Source organism: Sylvia atricapilla, chromosome Z (assembly GCF_009819655.1).
Source record: "Sylvia atricapilla isolate bSylAtr1 chromosome Z, bSylAtr1.pri, whole genome shotgun sequence".
Classification (NCBI taxonomy): domain Eukaryota; kingdom Metazoa; phylum Chordata; class Aves; order Passeriformes; family Sylviidae; genus Sylvia; species Sylvia atricapilla.
The window spans coordinates 12576584-12604297 of NC_089174.1; the positions used below are offsets into that span (position 1 = coordinate 12576584).

At 38.5% G+C, this 27714-nt stretch overlaps 1 protein-coding gene across 2 annotated transcripts in view; it reads right to left on the reverse strand.

Moving 5' to 3' along the window:
• Window positions 1–12104: 12104 nt before the first annotated feature.
• The window catches only part of HAPLN1 (hyaluronan and proteoglycan link protein 1), a 29086-nt gene continuing 13476 nt past the window's right edge, over window positions 12105–27714 (reverse strand). For both annotated transcript variants that reach the window (XM_066339314.1, XM_066339313.1), the window contains exons 4-5: window positions 19735–20037; window positions 12105–12394 (exon numbers count right to left, since the gene is read on the reverse strand). In XM_066339314.1, the coding sequence (XP_066195411.1) occupies window positions 12105–12394; window positions 19735–20037 (593 nt within the window). The remainder of the gene's footprint in view (window positions 12395–19734; window positions 20038–27714) is intronic.

A 27714-nucleotide genomic window follows, 5' to 3' on the forward strand; every position in this document is an offset into this window, starting at 1 on the left:
CCAGGAATGTGCCCCCAAGTGTTCATCTCAGCCAGAAATTGAGTTTCTAAGCTAATTAATTCTTACATCAAGACAAATTTTAGAACGTCTTTTTTTTCAATATAATACTGCTGATATGGAGGAGATATTCAGGAAGACCACATTATCAGCAATGATAATTTTCTTTACTTTTTTCATTATGGTTTTTATGTTGAGGGGTCTCCAAGCACTTTGTAATTACTAAACTGTGGTGGTAAATGTCACTATCACTGGGATGAAACATGATGTTTGGATGAGCTTCAAAGATCTCACTCTTCATTTTATGTATTTTAAGTGACTTTCAGTTTGGGGAAATGCAAATAAATGAATAAATGCATTTATAGTGCATTATAAATAAAAGTTTCTTAAGCTGAGCTGTGCAGTGGAGGTAGAACCTTTCCCTGGTTTGGGTTAAGTCTCATAATTATTGTGTGGTCCTTTTTGCCAGTGCCTCAGTTGGAGGGTTCAGTGCTTTGCAAGGACAGAGCTGAGGCTGGAGGACAATCTCTACTGCCCTCCCTGCCCTGGGTTTATGCTTCTTGCACATTCTCACCTGTGGACCAGCACTGGTGATGTTTCCCCTTTCTGGGCTCTGGGCTGTGACATGATGGGTCAGGCACTTGACTGGACCAGGGTTTACTTGCCCTCCTGCTGCAGGTAACCCTTGAGGCTCTCCTCCAGCCTCCTTGTGTAGCCCCCCGCTACCACAAACAGAGAAAGTCAAGAAAAAACCCCTGATTTTTGCAAAAAAGAGATGTCCTCTACAACCCCTTCTGTTTAGTTTCTAAACTATGGCATCTGACTGCGTGGCTATCTTCTTAAATTGATTTTGTCCTAACTTAATACTGAGGACACAAATCTAATGCACCTTTACCTGAAAGAAGGCAGAGACATCCTTTAAAACCAGTAAATTTTGGCTGTTCTGGATCTCATGCTTTTCACTGTATTCCCATCATGCATGCATACTGACCTACCAGTGGGCCTCTAGTCCTGGTTATGCACCCAGGAAAGTGAGGAGTAAAGGAATGAAGTTATCACTTCTCATCCTGATATCACCATCACAGCTGAGGTCACTATTTTGGTGTTGGCCTTGTAATGTGGACACAAGTCATAGAAGAGTTTGGCAAAAAAAAAAAAAAAAATCTGTAATTCTAGGCAATATACAAATTGAATTTAAATATAATTCTGTATATTTAGTGCAATGCCAAAGATTTTAATGCCTCATATAATTACGGCAACATTGTAGGAAAATGTTTTAACAAAACCCACAGCTGTGTAAGATGAGAGGTGTTTGTTTCCAGCACTCTGGAACATTTCTACTAAGCGGGCTGGTTTGGGATGAGTGGGGAGGATTGGGCAGCAGCACTCCCTTTCTGAAATACCTGTATGTGCTCTTCTGTAGGGAAGCACCATTTTGCAGTTACCTTTTTGTCTCAGAAACACAGAGTTCAGCCTATCTGCTTTACTCAGCTCTAAATTGCTCTCTGTAATTAGCCAATTAGCAGCTGTCAGTGAGCTCAAAAGCATCTCTCCTTATCTGAGATCTCTGTAAATTGAACAATTCTTGGATGTTCATAATACTATCCCAAAAACAGGCAACATCTTTTATTTTATTTGGAAGTTTGTGTTCAGCTGCTCTGTGCAGATTGTGAATCTTAACTGCCGTTATCCAGGGATATGAGGCAAAATCCCTCATCAGGACTCCTGGAAATAGGATGAAATGCAATGTTAGCCTGGAAGAGGTGTAAGGAGGCTACTTTGGTCCAATGTAGCTCATTAAAATTACTTTTTGAGGACCTAAACCTTGAATACCTAATTTTCTGGCTGAAAATTTTGATGATGCGTCCAGGACATGAAGAAGCTTCCAGTGGGAGTGATTTGGCACAGAAGTGTAGCTCTGGGGCTCTTGCTGAACAACTGGGCTGTGAAATGTGACCCTTGCAGTGTCTCTTAGGTTCACCTGATGGCTTTCTCCAGCCTTGTCCACATTGGTGCTAAAGGTGTGAACAATTTGTGCAGGAATAGTCTGGTGGAGCAGAGATACTTCCAAGTCCCTGTCCTCGAGTTTGTTTTCTTTCACTCAGTAGCTTAGGTCACAGCCTCAGAGGAAAAAAAAATAATTAAATGTACACACTGCTTTGCATTTTTAATGCTTATAAATAGACATTGCCAAATGGACGGGGAATCCTTAAACAGTGGAACAAATGTTACCACTTCAAGACAAATCGTTGCAGCAAGTTTTTACTGAAGAATTCTGATTAATAAACCATTGCTTTGCATTATGGGAATGTGGTGAATTTATTAATGTGGACTTTTAATCTCTGCTATGATGGAAATATTTCACAGATACTTGATCTCAGAATTCTCCTTTTTAAATCTAAGTCATATTTCCTGGATATCATTTTTAGCCTGTTAAATATGGTTTAGGGAAACTTTGATAAAAGTGTTTATGTTTTATGATATGTCCCTAGATGAACTTCTGTGTGAAAGCTGGACTGAAATGAGTGCTTAATTTTTAAGGGAAATTAAGTTTTAAAAGCTGTGCAAGAGTAGATATGAATTGCTGATTGGTCACAGGCTCCTCTTCCCACTGATATGCATAAGTTTTGTTGCAAGGGAGATGCTAAGACGCACACAAATCACAGTTTTTTGGTGATTGTGGGGTGCAAGGTCTCACAATTTTTGCTCAGAAGTTGCCCTCTGAGCAGAGATCCTTTCAGCCCATATGCAGACAGGAGGCTGAGTTCTGTGTGGCTGCATTCAGGAGAAAGGGGTTGTCCTACCAGCAGCTGCAGGTAAGAAATGTCCTGGATGGCTCTTGTGTTCTGCGGATGAAGCTTGACAAGTCCAGCTGTGACCTCAAAATCTCCTTTATATTTTTCTTGAAATCAGACAAGCGTTTGGCTTGAAAGGTACCTTTATCCAGTCCACCCCTTGCCATGGGCAGGGACACCTTCCACTATCCCAGGCTGCTCCAAGCCCCAATGTCCAACCCGGCCTTGGACACTGCCAGGGATCCAGGGGCAGCCACAACCCTAACTTAGGATCTTGTAAAAGTTGTAACTTTGTAACTGCTTCTGAAAAACGGAGAAAATGGCAAAAATGTGTAAAATTCAACTTTTTGAAATCTTCAAGAAAGACGACTGGCTGTTGTTGAACAGAAAGCTGCTGGTATCATTCCTGAGTAAATGAGAGAATGGCTAAACACCATGGCAGTGTTCTTAATTTTCTGAGAGTTTAGGTGAAAATCAACACATTTCTCGTCTTGAGGTGGTTCCATAGAGTCTTAAACAAGGCCTTTTGGCCATGTCCAATGTCTGGACAGAGAGCTCTAGCACTACCAATATGTGCATGCAGGACTGTGTTCAGACATCTCCATTCTCAACCCTTCAGCATGAAGTGACTGACCCTGACTCTTTGCTCCCATTTTCCAGAGGATCTTTAGGAAAAAGGACAGAAAGTCAAGTTACCTCTTAGCATCAAATCAAGTAATGGAGCTGTTGGCTAGGCTGACTGCCCTCATGACTCTCTCTCACACAAGGTTTTTATAATTTAATCTCCAGTGGCTACCAGACATTGAAGAAATTATAGAGTGGGGAAATACTTCATCCACACTTCTCATTGCAACTCCTTCTGCTTGAGTTGTATTTTAAGAAAAACCATCTATGTGCATCCAAAGCTAACACATATGCCAGATATTTTAGCTTTTTTTTTTTATTTTTACTGCCCCACCTGGGGCAGCAGAAGTGCCCCAGTTCCCATGTGACTCTTCATGACAAGTTTCTCACCTCTTAATTTTTTGGAGATCTAATTGTGTTTTAAAAGTGAAGACAATCCAAATGCGAATTCACATTAGTAGTTCTATTGATTCCCCCTGTTGCTGAGATTTCTGAATGAAATACAATATAAATAAAATAAAAAATCTTCTAGTCTGTGAGAAATTAAAAAATCCCCCTTGAAATCCTGCCTAATTCTATGTATACAGTTACCCTTACTTGAATGATTACTGCATTGCTACTGCAGCTTAGACATATCCAAGAAAAGCCTTTTTAAAGAATTTGTCACAGCATTGGCTGAAACTTATCAAATTAATCTGTATTATGGATCTGTGTGGAAACTTTGGTCTTGGAAAATGCATAGGAAGCATGAACATCTCTATAAATAATGCTAATTATGATTAAGAATCATCATAAAGAAGTGCATATTTCACAGGGGTATTTTTTTGTTTGTTGTTGTTGGTTTTTGCTTTGTTTTGTTTTGGTTTTGGGTTTGGTTTTTTTATTTTATTATATACAATTTATTTTCCTTTCTACAGAGAAACCTGACACTTATATGCTATCTTGAGAAATTTGTAAGCATAGGTATCAACCTTTCTGGAAGTATTCAGCTTTGAAGGTCACATTTTAAAACTGGGAAAGGCAGTTTTTCCCAGCACCATCCTTTACACAGCCCTTTTATGATAATTATCTTTGAGATAACTTGAGAAGTGCTTGTAGAATCTGTGAGAATTGAAGACCTTTTTCATAGTCTGTATTTTGGGGACATTCCTGTGTATTTGGATGCCACCTCTTGGGGTAATAAAGGTGAAAGGTGTTACTATGGAATCGAGATGCAGAGAAGTGAAAAAAAGGGGTTAAAAATATCCCAAACATTAGTTTTATGCTGAGCACTCTATTTTCCAGAACTAAATATCCCAAGAAACTCCCCTGAGACAAGCTGATGCAGTAAAGCTGAGTTACCCTTGATTGCAGTCAGTAACAGCATAAAATCTTATTTTAACTGGCTTTTCACAAAAGCAACACTGGGTGCATGCTAATTACACTGTCCTGCATTGATCTCTAAACAAAGAAATGTTTTGTTGGTTTCCCGTAAAGAATGGACAGAAACCAGATTACCTGGATCTTTTGGAGCTGATTAAGATACAGTGGCTTGATGAAAGTGGTATGATTGCTGTTTAGTGCTGCCAGCTTGTGACAGTTGGATGAGCCCAAAAGTGGCTCTTAAACCTTGTTTTTTTGTATCATTGTTCTGGCAGGCTTCAAAAAAACCCCATTTTAAAATGCAATTTTATTTGAGACTCCTGATTCATGGCTAAATGCTTTGGGGTGCACTCAGTGTCTGAGACTGGCCCCAACACCTCTCCATGGGAGGGCTTGGAAAAGGGGAGCAGGCTCTGGAGAGCAGCCTTGTGATTGCCCTCCAAACTGGAGTAACTGGATCTTCTGCACTGACCACAGCCAACCACATCTGCATCCGCACAGTGTTGAGTTTCAGGGCTTTTTCCATCAAGCTGCATTTTAGTTCAGGCCCTGAAACAAAAATCCACACTATAGATGTGTTCTGAAGATGTCCCAGGGCTCAAGGACTGCTTCAGACCCCTATATTTCCCTCATGGATGGGACGCGTTTGATGTTCTGCCTCATCTTGAGCTTCACATTTAGTTTCCTCCAAAGAAAACCTAAATCATATGCACAAAAACTGTATGAAACAAGATTGAGGGCAAAAAGGTGGAGGTCATTGAGAGCTACACTTCAAAACCACATAGCTGTCCTCAATTAATTGCACTGATTTTTTTAAATGTACATGTGTAGTTGACCTTAAACTGTGTGCACAGCATTAAAATTTTCAGCTAATTAGAGAAATCACTGTTATTTTTCTAATAATCAAAAATTTAAAACCACCTAGCTAGCAGATGTCTAAATCCAAGGAAGAGCTAAGCAGGGTCAAGTGATTAGTTTAAGTACTTCTTCCACTAGAGAAGCGGAAAACATAAATGTGAATGACATAAATGTGAATGACATAAATGTGAATGTCAACACGACAGAAATGCTGTTGGCTTCTTCCTGTCATTGTTCCCTCTTGTTTTTGAGATGTGGTTTTTCAAGGCCTGGTTTTCTTGTTCTTAGTGAAAATTAAAGATTCCAAACAATGAGCACTAACAGAGAGCTAAAACCTCATGAGAAACATCCTTGAAAGAGAGGGAAGTGTAGAGTCACTGATGGCTCATGTTTGCTAACACAGAATGTGAATTTCCTCCCGTGTTTTTTTCTAATTAATTGTAAGATGCAGGCCCAGTTTTGCTGCAAAGAAGGTTTGTCAATTTGTCTCTCTTGTGTTTTAGCTGAAACGCCAACATTTTTAAATGTGACCTTTTTCTACGTAAAAGAAAACAAGGAAATCAATTTTCTTCCAGCTATTAAAGAAATCTGGATGAAATTAAGTAGCAAGCAAAGAGCATCATGTATATAAGTACAGTGAATATCTGTGTAGGAAGCAAGGCTCTGAAATGCCTTACAGCGTATCTTTTAAGCAAAGAACAAACCCCAAACTGTCTTTATTCACTACCCAGAAATACTATCTTGGATTTGTTTGCTGGCATTTGAAAAAATTAATCCATTAAATACCAACTGGGTGCACTGGAAAATATATCAGTGAATAATTCATTAGCTGAGGCCTCTCTTAGGGCTGTTGTCATTTGTCAAACAAGTGCTTGCCTCTGGCAAATATTGAAGAAATAGATGGACTTTACAATTTACACTGTTGTGGCTTTATGTATTGAGACATTCTTACACCCCCTGCAAAAAAACCCCCCTCCAGACCTACGCTTGGCAAAGAAAAAAAGGAAATCCCTTCCAAACTCTTGATTTATTATTGATTTGGTGTTATTTTTTTTTTAATTATATGGTTAAGTCTGTAGCCTAATAATTATTATTAGGCAAAATATAACATAGTCTGTGTGAAAGATCAGGGACTAAATGATTACTTTCCTTTGTCTTTCCTTTTTCTTTCTCAAAGATCCTTCCAGGGTTCTGCATGTTTTAAAGAGACCATCACTGTTCATGGCATAGGAAGAGGAGAAATAATAATTTTTCAGTTGTTATGATTAAATAATTTTCAGCTATTATGTGTGTGGTTTTTTTAACACTTTTTTTTGAATTATCTTTATTTTAATTTGAAAGCCAGAGAAATCTTCTCTCTTTATATAAAAAATTACCTGGCATTGAGATTGTTCTGCTCCATTATGTGTTTGTTAATCTGTTGTAACTTTCTGAAAAAGGGAGAAAAAGGCTAAAATATGTGTAAAATTCATCTTCCTGAAACCTTCAAGAAAGATGACTGGCTGTTGTTGAACAGAAAGCTGCTGGTATCATTCCTGAGTAAATCAGAGAAGGGCTAAATATCATGGCAGTCTTCTCCTTTATTTTCTGAGTGTTTGGGTGAAAATCTTCACATTTCTGGTTTTGAGGTTGTTCCATCAAGTCCGAAATCCAGCCACTTCCAAGCATGAAGATAGTGACTCTATTTTGAACATCAAGGTATAGCAGGGAATCTGCTGCTATTAATTAAAATCCTTATTACCCAGTGACTGTTTTTACAAAAGGCAGTTTTAATAATATTGTCAAGTGAATATTTTGCAAGTTTGAATTTTTTAGACTAAATTTTTAGAAAGTAAAGAATACTTGTCTCAAACATGTATTAATGAAAGTGCAGATTTTTCTTGTTCTGAGTGACAAATTTTCAAAAGCTCTTTTTATCCTGTTTCTAAACATGGACAATGTACTGAAACCTTATGGAATATTCCCTGCAAAGTGGTGTAATCTAGGCAAGTTTCAGGGTTAGCTTTCTGGCACAAATCAATTAGAAAATGCAGAAAGAGTTGATTACAGAAGCTGAAAAGCTGGCCAAGTACTTTGAATAATTAATTCTTTCTTGACGCTGGAAATTTTCCTTGTTTCACTTTACACAGAGAGATTGCTTTTGTGTTTCAATTTCTAAGGCTGGAGGATTATATAAATAATTTAATAAATTTTCTCATACATGAAACACTGTTCTACATCAATTTCCAGAGATGTATGTGCAGTGTCATATCAACCATAACTATCGAAATAATTTAAAAAGCATCTTCATTATTTATGGTTTGTTTTATTTTAGAGGATGCCAGAAAACACAAAGAAGAAAATGATACTTGCACTTCTACTTTAAAAATGCTTCCAAGAAGCATAAACCATAAAAAGGTTTTGGAGTACAGTTATCTTTGTTTTCTTTGTGAATCATATTCATAGAGTAGTCTTTCCCACCCCCCCCACCCCTTAGTTTCATAATCATGATGTTTACTCTGGCAAAGTAAGTGTTTTCATATTTTGATATATTCCTTTCCCTATTTGTGTTTTCTGGGACAGAATTAGAACAGCCAGTCAATAAGGAGAAGTCATCATATTGGAAATAACAACACTATTTAATTGTTGTTAATTCATGGGCATTAAAATTCTGATACATTTTGAAATAGAAGATAATGACAAAGAACACGATGCTAACAATACTCTTTCATCAACAGAAAATAGCACAGGCTTTAATCCAGTTATTAAGCTGCTTTTTGAAGTTTTTATTCAAGCACCTAGCTAGCTTAGTTGAAAATAAGAAAATGTCCTGACATTTGACATTACAAAAGGAAATGGAGTCATGAGCTGTAAAAATAAATATAATTCGTGTCTTTTTGTCTATTTGTGCCCACTTCTCAGGTAATCATACACATTTATTATGGTTTTAATACCTGCTTACATTAGAAGTAATTATTTTTTTACACACTTATTTTTTTTCCATACAAACATATTTTCACCAGACTATCCAATTTGCTGTTATAATAGCACATAATATTGTAGATCAATACACAGACCTAAATCTAGCCTGATCCCAAGTTAGACTACCAAGCTCCTTGTGAGCAACACAGAGTGTGTGAGCCCACACCCTGTGACTCCACATGTGAAATTATGACCCCCAGCAATGTGAACTTACAGGTGGCAAAACCCAGCAGTACAATTTGGCCACCTGTGGTCACACACCAGCTCAGTGTCTCTCTGGACACCCTGATCCCTCTTTGCCCTCCTCGTGCTGCCAAGCCAAGGGGAATCCCCTGGGGGGTGGTGCAGAGCCTGCTCAGCCACTGCCCTGGGGTTGTGTTGGGATTTGGGGGATGCTGGAAGCAGGGGAGGGTCAGAGGATGCTACGCCCAGACCATGGCGGTGGCCAGCCCAGGGAAGATGTGGACACAGAAGGCAAAACAAGAGCAAGCCTGAGATTGCTGTGATTTAGGACCTGACCAGCAATCTCCAGAGCATTGCAAAATTGGTGAAAGGCTGAACTTGGCCTTTCCCGCAGTGCCTTTGGTCTAGCAGTGAGGGCACTTCAGCCAGCCCCATGAGCATGGGTTGGATGTGTACATTTTTTTTTTTTTTTTGAATGCAGGCAAAATATAATCCCCATTCCTGCCAAAAAAAAAAAAAAAAAAAAAAAAAAAAAAAAAAAAAAAAAAAAAAAAAAAAAAAAAAAAAAAAGATTAAAAAAAAATGTGACTGGGTGAAACCCTGCAGGGGGTTTCTTTGGAGAGGTACCAAAAAAAAAAAATCATGAGAGTCTCTTCACCTCTGTGCAATAAGAAAATGATGCAGCCTCTTCCAGGTGTAGCAGATCTTCGGGAAGGGTAGAGCCAGCTGCATAAGGCTACCCTCTTTACAGCAACTCTGGATCTAGCTGTGGTAATTACTTGCATATTCTCTACAGCTTTTCCTATCCCACAACCTGCCTATCCAAACTTCAGAAGAAAAACTGTAGAATAATCTGCATTTTTTTCAAATTTTCTGAAGGTTGGATGGAGGAATGACATGTATTCCTCTTGATCATGGTCCATTCTTGCATACCCCACTCCTTATCCTGGTTGGATATTTAACATTTCTATTTCCATTTCCATTTTCTTCTCCAAAGGTTTCAGAGAAGGCTCTGAATGGCCTGAGAAAATGTGTGAAATGGGCCCAATTTAAAAAATGGCTGTTCAAAAAGGTTGCATGGTTTGAGGGACTTGACTTGTAGTAAGTCTTTATTTATAGCTAAGGGATACCATTTTGAGAAAATCCAGTTCCTAGTAGGTTAAAAAAAAGGGGGGTTTGGCACTGAGATTGCTCCATCTGTAAAGTATGAACAGATATCCACAGAGGATGCAAATATCTCCAGAAGAATGGAAATCTGCTTCTGAGTTCAATGGGAATGAACTCCAATAAAATACATCTTACTCTATGGCCCCTTTCCATATCTTGTTCTTGGTTTGCTCACAGAGGGTTAAAACAGGACCACAACAACACTGGGAAAGAGATTTATTTACTTTGTATTTATATCCATGGGAAAATAGCTACACTCAACCATTCATGAAAGCATACAGGTTGTGTCCAAGTTGGATAAATACCACTATACCTCATTTAAATTATGCAAACAGTGGGCAGCTATAAAACTTTGTGTAAATACAAATGTTGGTCCTCTGAGTTCTTCGTAGTCAGCAAGCATAGAGTAGGAAAAAGAGTTCTCCATTTTTAAGTGGTAGAACCAATACTGGATAAAGAACATCAAAAACTGGTGAAGAGATTACCCGAGACCAAGATGTTTTTAATCAGTGGCCTCTCTGCCTTTTCTTTTTGGATATCCAGCTTGAGACACCATAAGTGGAGTAAATTTTCAGAAAGCCTCGAGCACCTGCTCTCTGAAAAAAGAGGTTACATTAAGGTATCTGAAGATGAGCACCAAGAATTGCTGCATCCAAAGTGAGTTTGCATTAGAAATCCCAAATTCTCTCAAACTGGTACTTAGGGAGTTCTGAGTGCTTTAGGTAGCTCTGAAAATCCTAAGCACCATGCACAGTGTGTGTCTTTCTTTGACACTGGCAGATTTAGGTAAACATCTTCCACCTAGACCACTGCAGATTTAGTGAACAGAAGTATTTCAATAGCTTTATTTTCTGTTAAGTCTAAGGAGGACTAACTAAATAATTCAGGGCTAGCAATACTATATTATTTCATTGATAGTTTAAAAAACAGGTGTACTTTTTAGATACAAGTAAGATGTAAGGAAATGAAGTGTTTTGTTCTTTTTCTCTTCTAAAACTTAATGGCTGGTTTCAGATTTTGTCTGATAGCCTTCGTTTAAGACGTCGCAATTCTAATTTTTTCTAATTTTTATTTTTTGTGATGTGTAAATAGCTACGAAATATTAAATATTGTAATGTTCTTTAATTAAGACAATAACATTTCAAAGGCTAATGTAAAATCAAGCTGCTAAAGTTTACAATTTCTCTGTCCAGCAGTTCATTTATACAACTGCCCTGAGTAGATGCTATTATACTGCTTAGCAAATGGCCTTAAGAGTTTAAAAAAAGCTCAGTAAAGCTACTCAAAGGTAATACAACACTTCTCAGGCATCTTTAATTGGAGATAAGAAAAAACCAAGAGTTTTCCCATTAGTTAATTTTTCACTCAATGATTTATGCACAACAAAAACACAATTAAAATGTTCAGGAGAACTAATTGTGCTTCTTCCTATGCATGGGATCATGAGCTTATTTTTCAAAAAGGCAAGTTCTGAAATTGTAAAACTAGTCCTATTTTTGTGGACTGTTTTAGCTGCTTTTATTAAACTCTCAGTTGTTCCCATGTGAAGCAGTGAAACAGTTATTTGCTAACATATATTGTTGTGAGATTTCTTTGCGAAACCTCACTGATCCCCTTTAACAAAAAGATAGTTTTGTTTTAAAATTCCTGTCCTAATCAATTTACACTATTTCTCAAACTGGTAAAAATATGTAAAATCTGTGCTTTTAAAAGCTTCTGCTTTGAGTAGCCTTACACTCCAAAATTGTGCCCTAGCAATTGTCAAGCTCTATTGCATGCCCCATTCATGAAAATTATAATTTTTTTTGGAATGACATAGCTTAAAGAATTTGAATTTAAAAGTTCCTTACTTAGAGCTCCCATTAAATTATATTAATTTAAAATATCTATGGAATGATATTTTCACAAAAACAAAAAACCCAAACAAAAACCAAAAAACCCAAAACACTAAAACAAAACAAAACCAAAACCAAACCAATAGGTTTGGGGGAGGGAGTACCTATGAAAATTACTCTTTACAGTAAGTAAAAAGAGGTTTATCACAGTTTTGGTAGCTTGTATGAGTTCATACCAAGAAAACAACAACAACAACAACAACAAAAATCACGCGTCTTAAACAAACTCCCAAAATAACTGCCACGCTTTAGGTGTGCCCACTCAGTTGTAGGCCCTGAAGCAGTAGACACCGTACAGCTTGTGCTTCTTGTCAGGGAAGCCGACGAAGCGCACGGCGGCCTCGCTGGGGCTGCAGCGCTTCCGCGGCCGGGAGATGGGGTAGCGCACGCTGCCGTCCGCCAGCCAGCCCGCGTCGCAGCGGTCGTAGCCCAGCAGCTTCCAGGCCGCGAAGATCTGCCCCACCTTGGCGATCTGGGAGCCGTCCTTCAGGCATGCCTGCACCGCCTCATCATAGGTCAACTTTGTGGGGTGGATTAGGTAGTAGAATCGACCTGAAAAGGCAGGAGGAAGGTGGAGTCATTAGTGGAGTGATGGTTGGATGTCAACAATCCTGGAGGTCTTTTCCACCCTTAAATCCTGGGATCACAGGATCACAGAATCACTGGGTTGGAAGAGACCTCCAAGATCTTCAAGTCCAACCCATGCCTTAACAGCACCTCAGCTAAACCCATGGCACATCCAATCTTTTTTTAAACACATCCAGGGATGTTGACTCCTGCACCTCACTGGGCAAATGATGCCAGTACTTTACCACCCTTTTTGTAAAAAACTTCTCTTAATATCCAAACTATATTTATCTTGATGCAGCTTAAGACTGCATCCTTTTGTTCTGTCAGTTGCTGCCTGGAAAAAGAGACTGACCCCCATATGACTACAGCTACCTTTCAGATGATTCTATGACATCAAGGGTGTTGCCTAAAGATTTTTACTTTTTATGTACTTTCCATACATCCACGGCTTTATATACCAGTTATATAGCTCCTGGTATTTTTCCTACCCTTTCTTACAGATTTTAGAGTAATATGAGCTTCTATCAACATTCCTGAAATTCTGCTTGGTCTTATTTTCAAGTAGAGAACCGGTAAGAAGACGTAATGGGAATTGGGGCATAGAAGCCCTTGCACCAACCCAAGAGGCAATTGAATCTCCTATTGGATCTACCTCTTAGATGTCCTAACCAATTAACCTTATAAAACTTTTAAAAATTCAATACTAGTGTGCTCATAGCCTATGATTATGGATATCTAATCATGAAAGCTTCTAAAGGAACTGCCTTTTTATGTTGCCATTTTAATGCTGTGGCAAGGAGGGTTTTTTCTGTTTTGATTTCAGGCAACAATAATATAACACTGACTTTCGAGGAAAAATGGTGATGTTCAGTTGATAGATCATGTCAAATAGTGGTTAATTTAGGTCTATGCCTCTTGGAGATTGTGTTTTTAAAAATAGTGTGGTTTTTTTTTTTTTTTTTTTTTTTTTTTTTTGTTTTTTTTTTGGTTGGTGACTTGATAGGTATCAGAATGAAAAAGAAGTTACCCAAAAAACAACCCAGGTACAGAAAATCAACTATTGGGGGAAAAATTCCCAAGCAAACCACAGGAGCCAACAACAACAACAACAACAAAACAAACAAAAAACCCCAACCAAACAAAAAACAACCAACCAACCAAAAAAAACAACAAAAAACTCCCCAAAAAGCAAAACTGTATTACCATATTTATTTCTACTAATATCAAAGTGTGGTATCTCAATTTGAATTTATACTCAGTGATAGCATTTAAGAGAGGGCAGCTGCAGGTAATACATGATCTTTTGCTCTCTGACAAGCTGGTGACCTTGGTTCCAATTAAAGACCAACAAGAGAGTTTGAGCCTGTGGTGGAGCAAAATTATGTCTGTTTAAGTCTTCAGCAGCAGTTCTGCAACTCTGTTTCTCTTTAGCCATCAAAGGATATATCCTCATCACAACATGAAACTGAACTGATCGTGCTGCTAAGAAAAATGTTCCCTGTCTCAAAGTAATGAAAATATATGCCAGAAAATAAAGCCCCAAAAGCGAAGTCTCCCCTACTAATCCATACACAGCAATAATATTAATATTGATTCCATTTATGAAGGCCATAAACATTCATTGTGAGCATTTCATTTATTATACTTGGGGTTATTTATCATCACTGATTTGACAGCCAAGTGGACTGCAGAAGAATTGTGTTTCTTTGAAGGCATTGAATAATTTCCAAATAAATTCACAACTTTTCAATCTGTCTGTTCCTGAAGAAGAGAGTTAGCTGAAAAGAGGAAGGCCTTTATTCTTGCGGGGGCATTCTCATTCCAGAGCACATTCTTTACTGTTATATTAAGAATATACTCCAGGACAATATCTGTTTTCTGTCTCACAAAAATCAGGTAGATACACAGAACTCTGCTTAGTATGAGATTACTTTCTCCATGAAGAAGAAGTGGTGAGCAAATGAAGAGTTATGTCAGCTTCAGATTCCTGCAAAAATCAAACAGGATTTTTTTTTTTTCTAAATGAAGGAAAATCAGATCAGATTACAATATAAAGGTAATTGAATTAGCCCTGTCTAAAGGTTGGAAATTGTATATCAAGACAAGAAGAGTTTAGAAAAAGGCATTTACATTGCAGCTGTGGCAGAGGAGAAACTTTTCAAAAATTTCACTATGGTCAGGGGCAGTACCTACAGAATTTCCAGAGAAATGTATTGAGAACAGCTAATCATCCCTTTGTAAAACTATTTCTTTAACTCCATTTCAGCAAGCTGAGAGAACTTACAATGTTCTGCTAAAGAGAATGCTTACTCAATGGAATCCTGTTACTGATGCACTATTAAGAGGTTTCCCCAAAGCGAACAGGATTTCTGATCTAGGGGAACAGGAGTTTGGACTGATAGTATGTAAACTTCACCTGGTTTATGAGTTCCTCGTCAAACCATATGTCAATGGAATGTGATTTCCTAGGGATTTGCAGTAAGGTCAGGCTTTTGACATATGACATACATAATAAAACCTCCTATACTCTGCTCCTTCCTCAAACAAGATAAATTTAGTATGTAAACCCCACAGGGGTGCAGTGTGTATCCAGAATATCTAATTACATAAAATTCCATTAATAAACTTCATACAGATTTGCAGTTTTTTCCCCTGATAATAGCTGGGAAGTGTTCCTAACTGTTCAATCTCAGAATTTATTAATTGATGTGGAAGGAGAGGGAGGAATTAACTGTCTCTCTTTAATGTCTGGTGATTGGGTCACTTCTACAGAGGATTCTGCCACATGTGACACCACACTCAAACCATGGGGCAGAGGGTTTGTGCAAACCTGCTCAAACCCCATCTATAATAGCTATTTTAAGATTTTGTGTGTAACAGAACAGCTTTAAGAGGAAAAGTCTAGCCACTGACCTAAATACCCCACACCCTTGTGACTGTGGAATTTTGAAGGATGAATCATATTTGAAGATTTCTTCAAGCTCAGTGCTAAATTGAGAGATTTATTAGTGAGTTTCTCTTATAGGAAAAAAAAAAAAAAAAAAAAAAAAAAGTGAGAGACGTTTAAGACCTGGTAAATATTTTGACATCCAGTGATTTTTTTAACACACCAATGCGAGTCATGACTCTAGTGAGTCAGAAGCAACCATTCCTAATAAAGAGTGTGTAATTTTATTTTGGGTTTAATTTCTCTTTTTGGAAGAGTTGCTACATGTTCCCTGTGATAAAATACTCTGAAATGGTCAAATGAACAGTCAGCATTATTCAGACAGGACTTTCCACAGCTTTCTCCCATTTAAATGGCAGAGGTGGTTGGCTTGCACTGCTGTAATAAACACGTGGCTCACAGCTGTGCTTTTAACATGCTCTCCAAAATTTATTCTTTGTGTTCTTAACTTTGTTAAAACAAGATTTTTACTTGATTCTCCTAGAGCTGATGAAAGATCAATTGTGCACTACGGTTCTGTGGACAAAGAATATAACAAAGTGCGTGTTAATGAGGAGAAAGTGTGATGCAAGCTGTACTTGTACCTTGTTTTATTTTCTTTGAAAATGCTTAATTATAGAGGAACTGATAAATATATTTACATTTAGCTATTTTTAGCATTTTTCGGTGGAAGAGATTCTCATGGGTTTTCCTTAAAAAAAAAAAAATACTGTTGTCCTTCACAAGACCTTTGAAAATAAATAAAGAATAACCATGCAGCTCTTCCATTATACATTCCTTGGTTCGTGGCTATTAGGGTCAGTGGTGAAGATTGTAACAAAAGTATTCATCTGCTTTTATGTCCTCAAATTGATCATATGGAGAGATTGCATGAGAGAGGAACATTCCCATTCCTTGGGACAAGACAAGGAGAGAAATTGGGGTGATCTGCAATTGGGAAAAGCTATGGATCATGTCAGGCTGTCACCACCACACAGGGCAGGAACCCTCAGCTTTTCTATGGATGACATGGACTAAAATAATTTCCTCTGGGCAGGAAAAATGAAGGAGAAATTTGCTGTGAGAGAGCAAAGCTGAGCCCTCAGACACCAGGAAATTCCAGTATGGAATTTCCAAATTTGAGTTACACACTTCCCACTTGTGTGCATTCATTATAAATAGCCTTTATCAGCACAAAGAATGTAAAAACAGATTGGGAACAGATTGCCGTCCAGTGCAGGCAGAAAATATTTTGTTATTTCACAATATTTTGATGAATTTCACAGATAGCATCAGGGTAGTGTTACTCTTTGCTTTGTTTTATGAAACACATTACTGTGCATTCTTATAAACTGGTAGCTTGCTGATAATATTAGATATAAAGAGTATGAAATGGTTTCATGTTCTTGGATACAAAATGCACAAATCTCGTATGAACCAACAGAAAGACTTGAGTATAAATAATCTTGAATATTAAAATTTGAGAATAAAGCAGGCAGAACAAAATGTGTTAGTATTATATTTGCCTTAGTCTATGAATAGACATCATAGAAGGTAATTTCTTAAGGTAACAAGATGATTTGATGTTGCAGTTTTGCTCAAACTATTTCCCTGTGGAGGTAACAGAAAAGAATGTGAAATTTCTTACTAGTGGTATAATCCTTTCATTTTTAACCATTATTTTTTGTGTATCCAGGTCATTACAGTTGGGATCAAATAGTTCCACAGGGAAAACACTGAACCTGGTTTTGAATTCACTGCGTTGATGATTACTGTTTCATTTTTTTACACTAATGGCTAAATACCATGGCTTTTACCTTTCTTCTTCAGGTGAAAAACAAGCTTTGCATGTATTTCAGACCAAGATTTTGGTTTTACAGCTAAATTATTTGAAAATGAACCTTTAAAAAATGATTTTGGGGATCATAATGTATTTGGGGATTTTTTTCCCTATATAGAAACTATTTAGAAGTGTCTAAACCTCACTGAACCCCTTTTTTTCATAGAAGCTCCCACAACTGACTTTTTTTTTAAACTCTTCCCTGCTCCTGTGGCCCTTGACATTTTCCCATCTCCATTACATAAAGTTGAAGGCTCCTCTGTTTCCTACTATCAGGAGACTGCAGCACTGCAGCAGCCACTGGGAATGCACTGTGAATGCACTGTGAATGCACTGTGTCCTAACCACTTTTTTTTTTTTTTTTTTTTCCCTTGCCTGCAGCCACTATCTTTGGCAAGTGGCAATCCTAGCCTGGTGCCAAAACAGATCTTTATAACTTTTTTCCTCTGCAGTGAGAGAGTGTCCAAAATGCTATGCTGAAAACAGGGAGCTGGCAGAGTGGCTGGTTTAACTGTGGATATGAAGGTGAACTTGGGAGAAGGAATAGTGAGGAACACAGCAGGGACATGTAAGGAAAAGGTGATCTGGTGAATTAAGGGAATGGAAGCTGAGAGAAGCAGAAATCTGGATTTTCGTCTGATGTTGCAAGAGACATTTGACAATGAGTCATGGGGAGTATCTATCTATCTATCTGTATCTATATCTATATCTATCTATATCTATATCTATACCTATACCTATATCTATATATATCTATATTCTATATCTATGTCTATACCTACATAATCTATATTTATATTATCTATATGTCTATATATCTGTATCTATAAATATATATAGATACGTTTCTCTCTTTCTCTCTCTCTCTCTCTCTCACTCTCTTCTCCCATTGTTGTGTAATGTTCTATCTCCAGATCAGTTTCAAGACTCCTCAAGGCTGAGATTCATGTCAGTGTCTTGTCTTTGATTATCCTCACCTTATCTTTGTACTTCTCCCTCTTTCTTTCTCCTTGTATCAATGCACAGAAAATATTTATCTTAGTCAGTACTTATTATTTTTTCTTTTTTACAGAAATTATGCTTCTTGTTCCTTAAGAGGTGCTGTTCAGCTTCTGGTGTGTAAAAGGGTGAGCAGTACTCATAAGGTTTTACTCTGCAAGTATTAGGAAAAGTGTAGCTATCACTTTTTTTTTTTTTTTTGTTTGATTATCTAATACCTTGGTGATTAGTATCTTTACTATTAGTATTGATAGTACAGGGCTGAATCTGTGTAGAAGAGTTCATACAGGATTACACCTTGGATAGATGAAGCAAGAAAATTGAGCCGCATTTAATGGTATGAAACAGTATGATAAAAAATCAGCCAAACTTTTGTTTCAGATCACTTTGAACCTAATGTAATATTGTTGGCTTGAGGATTTGTTCGGGTTTTTCTGTCGAGGTTTTTTTTTTTTGTGGTGGTTTTATTCTTGTGTGTATTTTTTTTGTTTTGTTGTTGTTGTTGTATTCTTTTGGTTTTTTGGGGGGCGTTGGGGGTTTTTTTGGTTGGTTTGGTAATTTTTTTTTTTTGTTTGGATGGGTCTTTTTCTGTGGAGGATGGTGTACACTTAGCACTGGAGCACATCTTCTGAAACCAAGGCTCATGTTTATTTTTTGCTGTGCTGTAGGATGAAACTGCTTCACTGTGGATAAGCAATCTGTGCATAAATATAAAAAGACCGTGCTCCATGGTCTGAGTGGGCTGCAAGCCAAACGTCTAAAGTTGTGTAGGAATTATCCACAAGTAGGATGCTGAAAAGGATTGTCCATTCACAGCAATGCTTTCTAAATCTTTTCCCGACATTAAGTAAACCCTGAAATGATAGCAAGCTGAGATTCGGTCATTTAATTTCATTTCAAACCTAAAAAATATCAACTAATAGCAAAAAAAGCTTGCAGACACTGAAGTAAGGTTTACAGCAGTCCAACTTTAGAGCAAAAGTGATTGGAAGCCAGTAAGTGTACTAAGATTAGAAATCTGAATTATTAAGAAATAAAGCTAGAAATAGTTTTGCTGATAAGGAGCTATTAGTCACATTAGACCTGGTACATGAGCAGGAGCTGCTTCACACTGCAGAATAGGTGAAGTGATGATCAGAATTTTGTTTTCGTGACATATTTAAACAATATGAACATAATTATTATTGACTTAAACAGGAAACCTCAATTAATGAACTGCATGTTCCTTCATTGCTTTAACTGAATTAAACTGGTTACACACCAGCATTAAGAGGGTATTTATAAATTTAAATATGGTGAAAGGGGAGATATTAGAAAATCCTGCCAGTACAAGCCCTGACTTGAAAAACTACCTATACGACCATGTGGCAAAGATGACTTCACTCTGCACGTGTACCCTTGCAAATTTCACAATGATTTCAGTACTTTGATTATTTCATTCCCAGGACTCTCCAGGTTTAACATGAGCTTTGACAAATCAAACAATCCTTTCTGCCCTCAGAGACCCTTTCCTATGCACAGCCATCCCCGAGGGAAGGGTGAGGAAAACACTCTCACCGTTGAAGTTGGATGTGAAGCAGAAGACATCGTAATGGCTCTTGTCCTTGTCCCAGAACCCGTAATTCCTAACGCCGGGCACGGTGTTCCTGCCCCCACAGGGCTCCCTGGGCTTGGTGATGGGGTACTGCACAGAGCCATCACTGAGCCAGCCAGCATTGCACCAGTCCAGCCCCGACCTCCAGGCGTCGTAGAGCTGGTCAAAGGAGGCCATCACTGAGTCCTGCTCCACACACGCCCGCTGCGCCTCGTGGAAGTTCAGGTTGTACCGCCCCAGCCGTGGAGAGTAGGGGAACACCACACCTGGAGCAGGAAAACAGGAGAGTTATCAGGCACTGAAAGAGAAGAGAGAAGGGGAACAGCTTTGATGGCCATCAGGAGAAGGAATAAAGGAGAAGTAGAGGTTGGCTCCATGATGTGTGGCAGACTGTTGGTTTACCTCTGGGGAAAAATGCACTGTCAGCAGCACAGCAGCACTGGTTTTGGGAAGAGCTTAGGGCTGCTGCCTTACCTTTTCAGCTGCACCAAGGGAAGTTTAGGTTACATGTTAGAAAGAAGTTGGTCACTGAAAGTGTGACTGAGCGCTGGAGCACCACCTGCACAGGGAGGTGGTGGAGTAACCATCCCTGGAGGGGTTCAGAAAAAGGCTGGATGTGGCACTCGGTGCTGTGGCCTGGTTGATGTGGAAGGTGTTGGGTGACAGCTTGGACTTGACGATCTCAAAGGCCTTTTCCAACCTTGTTAATTCTGTGTTGCCTTACCTACATGGCTCATCTCCCTGTGGCCTCATCCCTTTCCCAATGGGAATCCTGCTAGGTCTGCATGCTGCTCCCAGCTTAACCTTGCTGTCACCACAGTGGTCTCCCTCCCCTCCTCTCACAGTGCTTAAAGAGAAGCAGATCTAGCTGGAATTTTGCAACTGTACATTTTTCATACAAAATTTCCATTTATTCATTGTAAGATCAATTTCTCATTTTGAAAAGAGTCAATTAAACCCTAGCATAGCTCTACTTTTTGAATTTGTTTGTTTGTGTTTACTTTTGTTTGCTTATTTAAATTTTGTTTGTTTGACTGATATTTGTTTTGGTGTTTTTTGTTTGTTAGTTGGTTGGTTTGGTGGGGAATTTTTTTGTGTAGAATGGGAGTAGGGGTGCTCCTGGCAGTTGTTTAGAAGGAAGAAATTTTTGAATGGGTTGTTGAATTTCTAGAAATTATTTCTTTTTATGCATAGACATTAAGATGAAATGTTTTGATCGACATAAAAGAGCATTGCGTTCTTTGCATGAGCCCTTGCCAAGATTTCCTGAGAGGGTCAAGACAGTTGGTTTTTGTTTGCCATTTTTTTTTTAAATTTCACATTATTCTAGGAATGGGAATGTCTGCCTTAACAACAGCGTTTCAAGGCTAATCTGGTAGGAGGCACAGATTTAGCATCCTGAGGTTTTAAAGCAGGAACAACTATGAGGTAATTAAATCATTGGAGTTGTGTGGGAGACTTTTCTGCTGCTTTCCACCTGGTTTTGGGGCATTTGCCACCACTCAGGGAGGGAGAGCTCCTCAGAGAGGACAGGTTTCCCCCAGCACAGATGACACAGCCCTGGTAGGAAACCATGTGTGACACCACCTTCCCTCTCTGGCCCTGTAGCTCTGATGGCTCATTCTGAGAGAGAGTTGCTGTGCAAGGAGCATGGCCCTGCCAAATGCTCCTTTCCCCCAGGGAACAAGGACACAGCCTGTTCCCAAGCCCTGTCTGATGCTCATTGCTGCCCAGCTGCGGCAGACGGGTACAGCAGAGAGACCTCACGGCAGAGGACATCCAAAAGGGGGTGGGAAATATGGGGACTATTCCAGAATGGCTTCAAAAGTGACATCTAATCACAGTCACTGTCTTTACACGACAGATCTTTTTTTTCTTCTGCTTGTTTTATTAAAAATATCAGAAATTAAACATTGTTCCTTGGAGCATGAATGACATTTCAGAAAGCACTGAAGAACCACCACCCCATGTGGGCTTGATAAAAGAGAAAAGAGACTTGAAACAAAAGTTTGAATCAGACCACCCTAATCTTTGGCAGGGCTTAGAAACTTAACCCAGAACTAAATTTTACAGCTGGCTTTAGCCCAGTCTCATAATAAACTGAAATAAAATAGTGTTAGAGAAATCCAGCTCAGAATGTTTATCTTCAGACATCTCTGTAGAACTAAGTGCTTGAAGACAAGATAGCACATGGGTCAAAAGCTTTACGCTGGTGTAAATATCCACCTTTTTTTTCTTTTTTTTTTCCTACTCTTGGATGCTCTTGCCTACAACAATTTCATTGTCCTCAGGGCAGTACAGCATAGGATAGAGAAATTATCCAGTGGTCAAGCAAGGTAGTGACCATGTTATGAAGCCACTCTTCTTTCAGAACATTCTAACCCATTTCAGTGTCTATTCCACCAGTTTCCTAAAGTTCCCTTCCTTCCTTTTCTTTCTCTCACCCTTCTGTCATCCAAGTGTTATTTTTGTTAAACAAAATCTTTGCTGTTACTAAATCTCTTGGTCCAAGAAAATAAAGCATGCAAATGTAAACTTGGCAGGGTAGTAATAAACAGTATTTTGCTCTCTTTCACCAATTAGCTAGAGAGATTGCTTCAGCTCTTTCCTTTTGTAAATCCTGTGTTAAAGAGCTTTTCTTTATGTGATGTTCTGAACTGCAGCACATGAATGTAATGTAACACAGTGTGTGTTAAATTTAACTTCATAAACAAGACACTGAAGATGTTTCCTATTTTTCTGGATCTCCATTTTTCCTTCATCATATCTTTTTTAGAAATACATCCATTCTTTGTCAGTGCCAATGGATAGAAGTATCACCGGGTATAATAACAGCTTAGCAAATGTAATAGAATGCAAGACTTTTATTTTATTAGAAATCTAATACTTATTATTTTTTCAGAAATACATTTCCCCAGACAACAGATTCCTTTTCCAGTACATGTGTTTGATTTGCATATACATTAAAAAAACACCCTATAATCAGGCAAGATTGAGATAATAAACTCACATGCTTCTAAAAACTGATTCATAGCTAATTGAAAACTATTTAAACAGATTTGATTCCTTAAGTTTTCCAAAATCACTTTTCAAAAGGGGCCAACTTTGTATGTAAATGTGTTGTGAATCTGAGTTTGATAGTTTGGGACATAATGTTTTTATAACATAAATATGCACTAAACTGTAATATTAGCTTTGGGCTATATTTGAGCAGGCTGCATAGAAGCTGATTTTTTGTTGGAGTTCATCTGCAGTACAAGCCTGCAACTAATTAGCATTAATTTCACCCTGCAGCTGGGGGTGGTTAGGGGTGATTTTGTTGAGGAAAATGGACTGGATATGTAGTTTGTGCAGGTTTGCATTACTTTGCAATTATTTTTTTCTTCATTTTCCTATCAAACTTTATTGAAATTCATATGAGAGCTCAATATTAATCTCTCCTTTCCTTTACACTTTATCAGTGCTGAGCTTTAATCACAGGGCGTCTTCCTCAGTCTTGGACCTCACAAACCCATCAAAGTATAATCTATCCCATCTGTTCCTGAATGGACAAAAGCTGTCCTGAGGCTCCTTGCTGTTCCCAAAGCACAGACTGGGCCTCAAATTCTGACTCCAGCCCCGTGCTCTGCCACTAGACAAAACACCCACTCCCAGACGTTAACAAATTCAGCTTAAAAAACAGAGGGAGACAGAAACTTCTAGCCTGAGAAAGTTAAAATCTGGTTATTTTGTGGGAAGCTAAGCTAAGCTCTGAGGAGCCTTAGATTGACCATTCCATTCCCTACCCTAAGGAAGTCCCGTGTGAAGCCTGAGTGGGGATATTAATTTCCATTATCAGGCATCATGGTGTGGCTGCTCTCCCAAACCCACAGTCCTCTGGAATAGGTTCTGCCCTCAGGAAAGGACTTCCTAGCCCCAAGAGACAGGAAGAACCTGAGACACATCAGCTCGGCAGAGGATGGATCCATTAGTGAGAGACGAAGGGATGTATGCACCTGTGACCAAGAAATTGCAGTTTAGAAAATGAATCCTGAAATGGAAATTTGGATTCCTACCAAATCAGAACATGACAACTGGATGTGCTATATATCCTCCTCTCAGGAACACCAGTATTTCTATGGATTTCACATTCAAGTGAGCAAATGTACAAATCTTCTCCTCTTGCTCTGTTTTTTCAGGAATGTATTTGTCTTATGTGTACTTCAGAGTCTTATATGTAGGTAACCCCTAAAATTCGGTGCAAGCAGTCACTTCACACACACTGCCAGTGCAAGGAACTGCAGCATTTTTTCAAGACAAAAAGATGAAGATATAACCTCAGAAAGCTCAACTCCTGTAATGATTTATGTGTGTTAATTAAGCCAGCACCAGACACAATTAGCAGTTTCAAGAATATTGACATGTGGAAACAGAATAACACAAATTTCTGCTGATCCATATTTGAGGGGAAAAAAAAAAAAAAAAAAAAAAAAAAGTCTTTTCACAGCCGGAATAAGAAAATAGGCTCTCTTGAGGTTTAGCCAAAACTAAAAAGTAAATGTTCTTGCACCCAGTGTAAACATGGGGCAACAGTAGATTTTGCTATTTATTGTAGTGTAGGTTTTTGCTGGCAGGTTCACACATTCCATGCCAAAATTTTCCATGCTGGATTCCTAAAATTCCATAAAAACTGGTGACCCCCTCATTTTACAGACTCTCCATCTCCATTTTCCTGCCTGTCAGAACAGCCAGATGTCTGATCATCCAGCCACTGGCTGTCAGCAGATATCAATCTCCCTAAAAATGGAACTGAACCTCGAAATAATGTTCCTCCAGCTTCCCATAACTGTCAGTGGAGTTGCTTACTTCTAACCAATAAAAACATACATACAAACTACACTGATCTGGTCCAGGGCAGATCATTCCCTTTTATTTCTACAGCCTTTATCCAAAATTTGGGACTGTTACCTTTCTCTGCTCTTCTTAGCCTAATTACTCTTAATTTTTTAAAAACTTTCCTTTTGGATCATCAACTTCAGACAGTTCTTTTAATTTCTTCTTTCACCTGCATCTTCAAGGACCATGTGCGAACACAGTTCTGTCTACAATGCCCTGTCAGAATTACAGAAGGAATTACAGAATTACCGATGGAGTTACACTGGGGCTATGACTTACTCTTGACAACCCCGTCTTTGTTTTTTGTTTTAAGGACCCATAAAAACTGTGTCCTATAAAATCAGTTTTTCATCAGAGAGTAGAGCAGATTATCACACAGAGGATAGCAGAAATAGAGGGGTTTTGGTGTGTGTATGAATGTAACAGCAACAGAGGAAACAAATACAATGTTATTAGGCTAAATCTGATTTCTCTTGCTCTTGAGAGCATGGAGTTGATTTCCTGTTGGTTTCAACTCTGGATTCTCCATTGCTTACATCCAGATGAAGGACAAATTAACAGATTAAAAAATGATTGTTTCCACAATTTGGAAAAAATTGTTTACGTGAAGCTTATGGATCTATTTAAGCTATTTTGAACTAAAGAGTCTGATTTTGAAAGGGATGCCTGTTGGTCTTTTTTTCTTTCTTGGACCTAAAGGCCAATATACCTCAAAGCAAGAACATGAGTGCTGGTGGTTTTTGGTTCTTGGGGAGCCACACAAATAGTTAGCTTCCACCTAGAAGCTGCTTTCTGTAGAGGCTTTTCATGATTTTATCCAGATCTTCAGATTCCTAGTAGTATTGGATGTAAACTGTGGTTATTTTATAGACTGTATTGCAAACTTCTTGTGTTTCACTCTCATCCCCCTTTGAAGAGAGAAACTATCAAAAAAAATAATTCTAATAGAGTAAAACCCTGCCTTTGGCTGTTTAGCATTGTCCCACTTTTTTCTGTCTCCCTCTCAGTAGTTCTCTTGAAGGAAGGGCACACAAAACCTGTGCCTGAGCAGCACCTGAGGGTTGAAGGCTTCACATGCCTGGGAGGCCAAACTCGCAAACCTGGCACAGTGAGATTCATTAAGACACCAGGTACTCACGAGGAAATAAACTAGTAAAGCAAAAACATAAAGAAAATTTAGTGTAGCACAGTAAAAAGCTGCTGTAAATAAAATTTAATGTAAGCTGAGAATCCTTTTTTGTTTATTACTCAGACAACAGTATCTGCCTGCTGTTGGAGACCTTTTAATATGTCAGGCTTTTGACTTTCAGGACACTGAACAAAGAGTGTAAAACTCATGATCCATATTTTATGTGGAGGAGAGTAAGGCCAATTCAGAGAGAAAAAGAAAATGGCTTTGGTGATGAGGTTGATGCGCCATAAAGAATGTCCTGCTTTCCTCAGTACTTGGCACTCCTTGCAGCTGCTGAACCCAGATCAACCCTCATGAGCTCTTGGACCAGTTCTGGTACTTCAGGCTACAAACAGGACGAAAATCACGACATGACTGAAGAGATCCTAAAGCTGATGGTTGTGGAAAACTGCAGTAAGTTCCAGTTCTGAGCTTTAGCTGCTGCTCAGCACAATCTCTCTGGTCCAGGAAAAAAAATACTGTGGTTACAGATTAAATAAAATGAAGAAAACATATCACAAAAATGTAAGGTATGTAATAAATTCAGGCTGAATCTAACCTCAGTGTTTTTTTCAAAGGTTAAAGAATGGACCAGTTATTAAGAATGGTTTATTTAATGATGATCCCAGGAGGCCTTTAAGGCTAGTAAGAATAAAATGCTATTACAGTAGGAGAAGAGAAAAGGTCCACTGAGGTGAAGGTCAACATTTTTGATATTAATACACAGCCATGGGTTTTGTACAGGGAACTCACACGGGAGTCATCACTGCTCTTGGGCATTCCTGGGTGTAAATGGCTTTGTCCTGCTGCCAAATAACATCCTTAAGGCCACCACCTCAGAACATCAGGCTACTGATGCAAATCATTCCTACTGTGAGATTAACCTGATTATTTACACCAGAGTGTAGAATGTTAGAAAGGGCTGATATATTTTTTTTTTTTTGTCCAAATATTGTATGGGGTTTTTTTTCCCCTTGATCTGTTCTGCTTTGCTCAAATACATGAAATGGCAATTAATGCCAGAACTACATAAAGCTGCAGGAGTATTGAAAAACTACCACAGGGCCATGCAAACAGAGGAATATATTCTATCAGCTATATATCTCCATGTAATTTTACTATATTTTAATACTTATATTTTTATTAGGAAGCTTCAGTGTACCATAGACCCAGAATTACTGGATTTATTCAACACAAGCAGGGCTGACACCAGAACTCTTACCACTCTTACTTTAGTTGAAAAGTTATATTTTACCATGAGGTTTTGCAAAGAAAATGCTCCTGCCAGTTTAAAAAACAGCACTCCACAGTGTCAGAAATGAGCAGTCTTATACCTGTCGCATGTGTGAAAAAAATCACTGAAAAAATATTGCTCCTTATGTTAGCCAGACAATGGTTAAAATATGTAAACTTTCCTTTGAGTACAGATTGGAACATACTTGGCTGAAGAAATATGCCTCCTCCTCTACTTATGAATTTCCTTATTTTGGAGGAGGGACTTGACTTTGTACCCAAGGTGCTATATTACAAAATAGTAACAGTAAAAAAGGTAGAAAATCTCCATTTTTTGAAACAAATCTCCCTAGTGTTATTGCATGCGGTAAAGAAAATGATTTCTCATTGCTTTCTCGCTGCATTTTCAATCCAACAATTCATTTAAGGTATGGATTTCTGCATGTGCACAAGCATTTGTACCAAGCTTCAGGCAAACTTGCTCTGCTTACATATTCATCAGCATCTCCCCTTCCCAGGCATAGCAGGAAGCATTCACAGCACAATTCCCTTGCTTTTTACAGCAGAAAAATAATGAACTTTTGCTGCAGAGGAAGCAAGAGCCTGGGCAGGTGAGGAGGGGGTCTTGTTTCACTCAGGTAAAGCTGAGCCTGCCAAGAGGAAT